Source organism: Sardina pilchardus, chromosome 23 (assembly GCF_963854185.1).
Source record: "Sardina pilchardus chromosome 23, fSarPil1.1, whole genome shotgun sequence".
NCBI classification, from domain to species: Eukaryota; Metazoa; Chordata; class Actinopteri; order Clupeiformes; family Clupeidae; genus Sardina; species Sardina pilchardus.
Window position 1 is genome coordinate 24002947 of NC_085016.1, and position 7482 is coordinate 24010428.

The window sequence follows — 7482 nt, forward strand, 5'->3', positions numbered from 1 at the left end:
CAAAACTAGGCTGACGACGTCATACTCAATTCCCTGCAGAAAAAGGATGTAGGCGGGGCTAAACTTCGGGCAAAACCCCCTTTTTTAGGGAAATCAGACATGGGCTGCTGTAAAAGTTTGTCATGCAAAAATAAAATCTAGGGTGTCCCAGGATCACAACCTGGGTGGACAACCCGGTCAATAAGCTGCTGTTTGTGTGTTATCACCCTCTTTATGCCCCATCATAAGTCTATGGACGAATATATTATGGGGTGAATAGGATAAAAAATGTAACAAATACTGTAGATATTCCCACAAAAAATCCCTTAGATGATTACTCACTGTAAGATAATACTTTTTTGTATTGCAAGTTTTCTGAAACACTTTATGCATATATGTAGATGAACCATTATCAAATGAAATATGCACGAATTTGCATACATTTATAGCCTTGGACTTGGGAGGCTTAAAGTGCACCTCTATCAACCAAACAAACTTTTGGTGAAAGGTCCGGCTATGCTGAATATAAAAATGAATGTTAACATGGGACAATTTTTGGTTACACTTACCTAAAGCTACATGGGTGTACATTGAGAATCAATGCATTACAATACAATGCAAATACTATAGAGAGATTCATTGTCAAATGTTGTGGAAGAAGGTGAAACTTGTCTCAGCACATATTAAATCATATCTACAGGGTGTAAGATCCTAGAAAATATATAGGTTAGGCTCAGCCTAGGCTGTTTCTTACTGTATTTACCCATAAGGTACAGGCCAAACTTTAGGCTAGTGCGTACATTTAAGTGTATGATGCCTCATTTACATATTTGTACATGATATTTAAAAAAACTTGCAATACAAAAAAGTATTGCCTTAATGTAAATAATCATCTGAGGAATTTTTGTGGGGATATCTATTTGTTAAAATGTTTACCCTATTCACCCCGTAATATATTCGTCCATAGACTTATAATGGGGCATAAAAAGGGCGATAACACACAAACATGACAACCTTTTACAGCAGCCCATGTCTGTAAAACCCCCTTTGCCCCCTGGGTAGTTTGCCTTTTAGACTGAAGTTAACTTACAACCCCAGAAAAAGTTGGGATGTTGTGTAAAATGCAAATAAAAACAGAATGTGAAAATCTACAAATTTTGAAAATCCATTGCTGCGAAAAGAGGTAGCCACCCATATAAAGTGTTTAAAATTACGAATTGTACGGAAAATGTATGTTCATTTTTAATGTGATGCCAGCCACATCAAAAAAGTTGGAACAGGGTATATGTAGGCCTACTGTTGACCTTCACTTCTTCAATGAACAACATTTTGACTTTTCATCATCAGTGTAGTGATACAATTTGATCTATCCATTAGGCCTAGTTTATGTATTAAAATGTAGGCCTAGGTTTTTTTTTCTCATTTCAGGTATATGCTGACTGTATTCAACTGGTCTCTCTGCTAGCTATCCTGATGCTGAGCATAGGCCTACTGATACTGATACTGAGAAAACCACCAGAACAACCATTGAAATCTATATCCACTAGATGGCAGCATTGCCCTGGTCTGAGAGACTGTAAGTGGCCATAATATTCAATACTAGCCTAATAATAGTAATTATTAATGGGGAAACAATTGTAATAATAGAAGCAAACAAACAAACAATACAATAAATAAAACATCAGAGATTCACAAGATGGTGGAGATAGATACAACAGCACAATAATGCAGTGAAAATAGCAGCAGCAGAATGTAAAATAATGTGAAGAAATCGGTTACAAGATAAAAGTGAGTTAACTAAAAGCTCTAATATATACAGTTGGTAGCCTATGTTTTCAGGTCTTTTTATTTATAGATGTTAACAGCTTTGAAGCTTCTCCTCTTTGCTTGTGGAGCACTTTGGGCACAATTAAAACATTCACATTGGAAGATTATGTTCCTGGTTGATATAAAAATAAAAAATAATAGTACAAATAGGCCTACTCTATAAGAAACAGACCCAGTGTTGTTCAGCTAACACAGAGATGTGCTCTCTCTTCTTGGTCTTAGTTAAAAGTCTACATGTATAGCTGCAGAGTTCTGTACGAGTTCCATTTTTTTAATATGCTTTTCTTGGAAGACCAATTTAAAAAAGTGCATTGCCGTCTAATCTACTGTACTGATAAAGGCATGATGGACTCATTTCTCGGCATCTTGTTGAGTTTTAAAAAATAAATTAATTAAAAAGCCACTCGTTGGCATGTTTCTCAGGTTTCTCAGGCTGTCTAACTCCACTAATATGGGGCTAAGATCTAAGATGTATCTGTATCTAAGATTAGACTTGTTACTTTTGATTTGACCTGGTGTGCCAGGTTCTCTAAGAATGGAATCTCACTTTGATTTTGGTCCAACCAAAAGTATGTCTGTTTTTACTGTAATCGTCCTTTAACTTCAAAACTTCATCCACTGATGAATGGAGGCTAAGCATGCAACAAGGGAGCAAAAGACCATCTGGCCTTGTTGGCTCCACCTCAATATAATTGGTATCGTCTGCATAGCTGTGGAAGTTTAGATTATGCTTATTTATGATATGGTCAAAGTTTTGCTCACTGAAAAAAAACAATTGTTCTATGGAGCCAATAAAATACCTCTTATTTTATTAACTAATATCTTCTCAAATCCTAGCTATCCTAATGCTCTTCGTTGTAGCAGTATGGTTATGGTTGGTTATGGTTATGGTTGCTTAGCAGACGCCTTTGTCCAAGGCGACATACAAACAAAAACAATACAATAATTTAGCAGTTGAATAGACTAGTGTCGACTAAAGGGAATAGCAACATAAACAGTAAACAGTATCAATATAAGCAAAGCTAATGAAAAAAAAACAAAGACTAAATAGGAGAATAGTGAAAAGACATGTCATTCAATCAATTATAATAACAGTAACTATGGAATAATGAGCACTAATAAAACAATGTCAATTTAATCAATGGCCTAATGGAAACAAAACAACACTATAACATACAAACCATAATCATAAGAAACGCAGTAGTTGTGGGATCTGCAAAAAAGTGTATGTAACGTATACAGAATTTTGCTTATGTAATTTTCCTCATTCTGTAACATTTCATTTATAGTTAGCCTACTTGTAGGCCTATTTGTATTTTTTCACCTTTACATTTTTTATGTCATTATTGTATATTATACAGTATATTATGATGATGATTATGATTGATGGTAGCTGCTGCTGTAATATTGCTGTTACAACTGACAAACAAAATACTGTTTAACTTTATTATTTTATTGTAGCAGCAAACTAAAGCTGCTACACAACAGGAGAAACAACAGGAGAAACTGTAACAGCAGGGGGCGCACTTGTGGCCATTTCCCTACAGGCTGAAGAGCAGTCAAGTCTTCCAACTCTCATTAACCTGAACATGGACAATTTTCCTGATAGCCACTGAGATGCGTGTCCAGAAGCGTGTCCCTTTTTATCGACAAAACTCTTCGTCATAAGAGTGACAACTTTGAGCGGACCAAACACTGCCGGCTGACAGAGGGGTGGATGGATGATGCTTCTCTCTTCAATTAAGTGTTTGTTTTTTTGAGGGACTCGACAGAAACGTGACTAGTTTAACGTTATCAATAGCTCTCCCGAAATGCGCGGTTAGGCAAGAATGCTATAGCCTTCGCCGGCCGTGATGTAGCTGAGACAGATATTTATGTAGCCTAACGTTATAACAGCTTGTTATAGTAAGCCATAACCTACAGGTGTCAAACGCTGGACGTAGCCTTCTATAGTGACAAACTTGCAAATTCATTTGTCCGCCTGACGTTAATGTCAGAGTTTGAACGTGTAAAGGTGACTTCAGTACCATGGACATCGTCGTCTGTCCCAGATCTAACTTCACACGTCTAGCGAGTGGCTTGTCGGGCATCGGAGGACCATTGGTAGCCGGTGCGAGTGATGAGGGATGCGGTCTAGTAGAGACTGCGCTGAGCGGCGGGGCACCCTGGGGATTTACGTTGCGGGGAGGACGGGAGCACGGAGAACCGCTCCTCATAACAAAGGTAAATATTGAATTTAAGTCATAGCCTTAGCATGTTTGTCATTTAGTTGGCTGCCCTCCTTGTTTATTGATGGGAACATCAGCCTTACTTTTTACATTGCGCTTGGATACAGTTCTATTGGCTTGTGCGTAATGGGTTAATTTCACTATGTTTTGGAATAGCCTGTGTGTAGAACCAGCTGTCAAAGACATAGGTGCAGGCCTATGCTTTAACATGATTGTTTATGTCTAATAAGACTTGCATTGTGACTGTAAAGGCAAATTTGAATGCTTGTCAAGAATATCACACGTCAGTTAGAGATAAACAATTGTTGATATGTCATTTCAGGCCTCTGATATTGATAGTATCCTAACTTTCCCAATTCCTATGTCATCAGTCAACTACTACTTTTTGCCACAGGATCAGCTGTGTTGAGAGATGGTTAGTGTGCTTGTGTGTGTGTGTGTGTGTGTGTGTGTGTGTGTGTGTGTGAGTGTGTAATTGATTAACTCAGTAGGTCTCTCTGGTTTTGATGAACTGTGAGATTCCATCCCTCATCTCTTCTGCAGGTGCTGGAGCAGACTCCTTTCCACAGGTGCATTAATCAAGCACCATGCACTCTGCATTCATAATGTAGGTGCTTGATTTTATACACCTGTGGAAAGAGACCTGATGAAACCCATGAATTAGGCTACTTTTTAACTCCTCACTTCCGTCTGTTTTCCCACACACATCTCCATGTAACGCCAGCACTGTAGAACCTCAGTGCAAGACGCTTGTGTGAGTTTTTTTGACAGCACTTCCCTGATTTTCGCACCTCGTAGTGTGTCAGCTCGGAAAACATGACCCTTCGCTTCCCCTTTCCTTGGCATGTCACAGACGCATCCCAAATCCCTCCCAGTTCTGAGTCAGAGCAGAGCTCTGCTATCTCCACGCTTCTTTCAACATGAACATAACATACGCTGGCAGAGAAGCTTGTGGCAAAGGAGTGAAGGTTTCCGTGAGAATGGCAAACAGCTTTGGCATATTCTCCGTCTAGTGTTGTGTAGAATAATGTTGGACTCCAAGTGAAGTGACCAGGCCCTTAGCTTTCCCTATTACCAGTGGTGTAGTCTAAGTGATACGCAGCACTATGCAGTTACAAAACATCACCATCTAGGTATACCCACTTAAAAAGAATTACAATGGCAGCAAACAACAGTACTCAACGACAGTCCTACTGAAATTACTTGGAAATCAAAATGTAAAAAAAAAAAAGAATAATGAATAATTCATTAAAATGGAGGATATAACATGTTTTAGAACCAAACTCTTAAATTGTTATTTGCTATTTCAGGCAGTGATCTGCCTTGCGGCCCGCCAAGCCACTCTGACAGACTGTTCCCACGCTAGCTGGGATTTCACAATCCAACATCTGGGGAAGCACAGTCTGGTTACTGTAAGAATAACATGGGTGGTAGTTCTCCAGAGCTCGGGATGTGAACCAGAAGTCTTCATGTTCAAGGTTTACATGTGTGTGGTCACTACTGAAGGCAGGTTGCTGATATTTTGGCAAGATGATGTATATATACATAGGTATAAAGAAGCCCTTACTGAATCACTGCACAAGTACTTTTGGTTCCAAGGCTGGCAATAGATATTATTGTTTGTGTAGCTTGTCTCAAAACTCATAAAATCACATCGCTCTTTGTGTTTTTCTTTTTGGCTAGTGTTTATAGAAAAACCCCATTCATATTACTTAGCAAATTGTTTTTATCAAGCTCCTGTTTGGCGGGAAGACATATCCTACCGTTGATGTTGAATTATGAGCTTCATGTTTTCAAGACCTCAATAGCCAGACGTACAAAAACAACCAAAACAACAGCCAAATGAATTCCTTCCACTTCTCCCCTCCCTGGGGACAGACAAAATGGAGTCCATTCAAGTCTGACACCTCATTAAGCCTGTCTGCCAATTCTTGGCTTCTTAAAGCCCCTTTCCCTGTTCTGTAAGGGAAGTTAGTCAGTAGCATACAGACCATATGCTTCAGCCCCTTGGTTTAAGACTCAAGGCTTTTAAGAAGATGCAAGCGATGACTATAGATATACAGTCATTGGATGTAAAAGAGAGATCCACCTGATAACTGTATTTCAAACTCATTAAAGTTTTCATTTGATGAATATGCAGATCAAACCAATGTTTGTCCGTAAACAAACCTCATCAGAACCTAATTGAGGGCAAAGTTGTTTTCTCTTCTCTAGCTTGTTCTTACCGTAATAGTCTGGGATGTTTTTTGTTTACTACGACCACTGAAGGAGAACGAGGAAGTGGTTATGGTCTGCCCTCATCCCCATCTGTCTATGGATGTGACGGAATGCATGTCATCTCCGCACACACAAACACATGAGCACACACACACACACACACACACGCACAAACGTGTGCTCTCCGCTCTCCTGGGGCTTGTGCATTTTTAAACGCTCCCCAGTGCTCAGGTTTCCCCGTTATCGCTCCTCCGAGGGCCCCGTGGGGTGGGAGCATAATACCGGCCTGATGAGCCACTCTCACCACCATGCTGGCTCCTGCAGCATCAGTTTCACTGATAGCATGGTGTTTAGACTTGGCCATGCGGTCACTGTCAGAGCCAATGCTCCCGCCAGCAGCGGCTGTCTGTCGATGCCATTCACGGGCATCCAGCTACACAACCAACGCACGCACATCCACATCAGGGTCCTTTGTTTGTTTGTTTTGTCATTCCAGTGCAGTGCAGATTTTTGATAGTGCATAACTGCAGCCCCTAGGGCTACTGTTCCTCTTCTCCTAATCCTCTGGAACCATTTTGTTTCCTGTTCCATAACGCTCCAATCTTATAAAGCTGTCATTTAAAGTTGCTGGTGACTTTTAGGCCCCATACGTTCCTCATTTTTGGGCCGTCGCTGATGCCGCTTTATATCTCGTTTCTTTTATGTGTTTTCACTCTCTGTGGAGTTTGACGGAACACACTCGTGTCCTGTACCGGGTGGTGTGTGTGTGTGGGGGGTGTGTGTTGGGCAGCTTTATCTCTGCAAGTTGTTTGTGTTAAATTCAGCTGCTCGCAAAGAACATGAGGGCCTTGTGTGTGTGTGTGTGTGTGTGTGTGTGTGTGTGTGTCTGCGTGTGTGTGTTTGTGTAAATGTTTGCCTGTGTGTCTGTCTGTTTGTGTAAGTGTGTGTGTGATTTTGTGTAAGTCAGTTTGTGTGTGTGTGTGTGTGAGAGAGAGAGATAGAGAGAGAGAGAGAGAGAGAGAGAGAGAAGAGGGGTTGTCGGGCTATCTCAGTCCACTCCCTTCATCTGGACGCACACACACTGAACCACATCCTTCCCATCCAGAACTGAGTCATGGAGGAAGAGCTCTTATGATGCTTTGGAAGACTGCAGGACACATGAAGCGTTGTAACAGAACCCCCGTGCTACTGCCCAGCAACGTGAAGCTCTTATAGCTCTTGTTGGTGTGCG

At 40.6% G+C, this 7482-nt stretch overlaps 1 protein-coding gene across 1 annotated transcript in view; it reads left to right on the plus strand.

The window, feature by feature from the left end:
- Window positions 1-3578: 3578 nt before the first annotated feature.
- The window catches only part of LOC134071006 (protein Shroom2-like), a 38939-nt gene continuing 35035 nt past the window's right edge, over window positions 3579-7482 (plus strand). Inside the window, exon 1 of the mRNA XM_062527570.1 lies at window positions 3579-4029. Within this exon, the coding sequence (XP_062383554.1) occupies window positions 3835-4029 (195 nt within the window). The 5' untranslated portion in view covers window positions 3579-3834. The remainder of the gene's footprint in view (window positions 4030-7482) is intronic.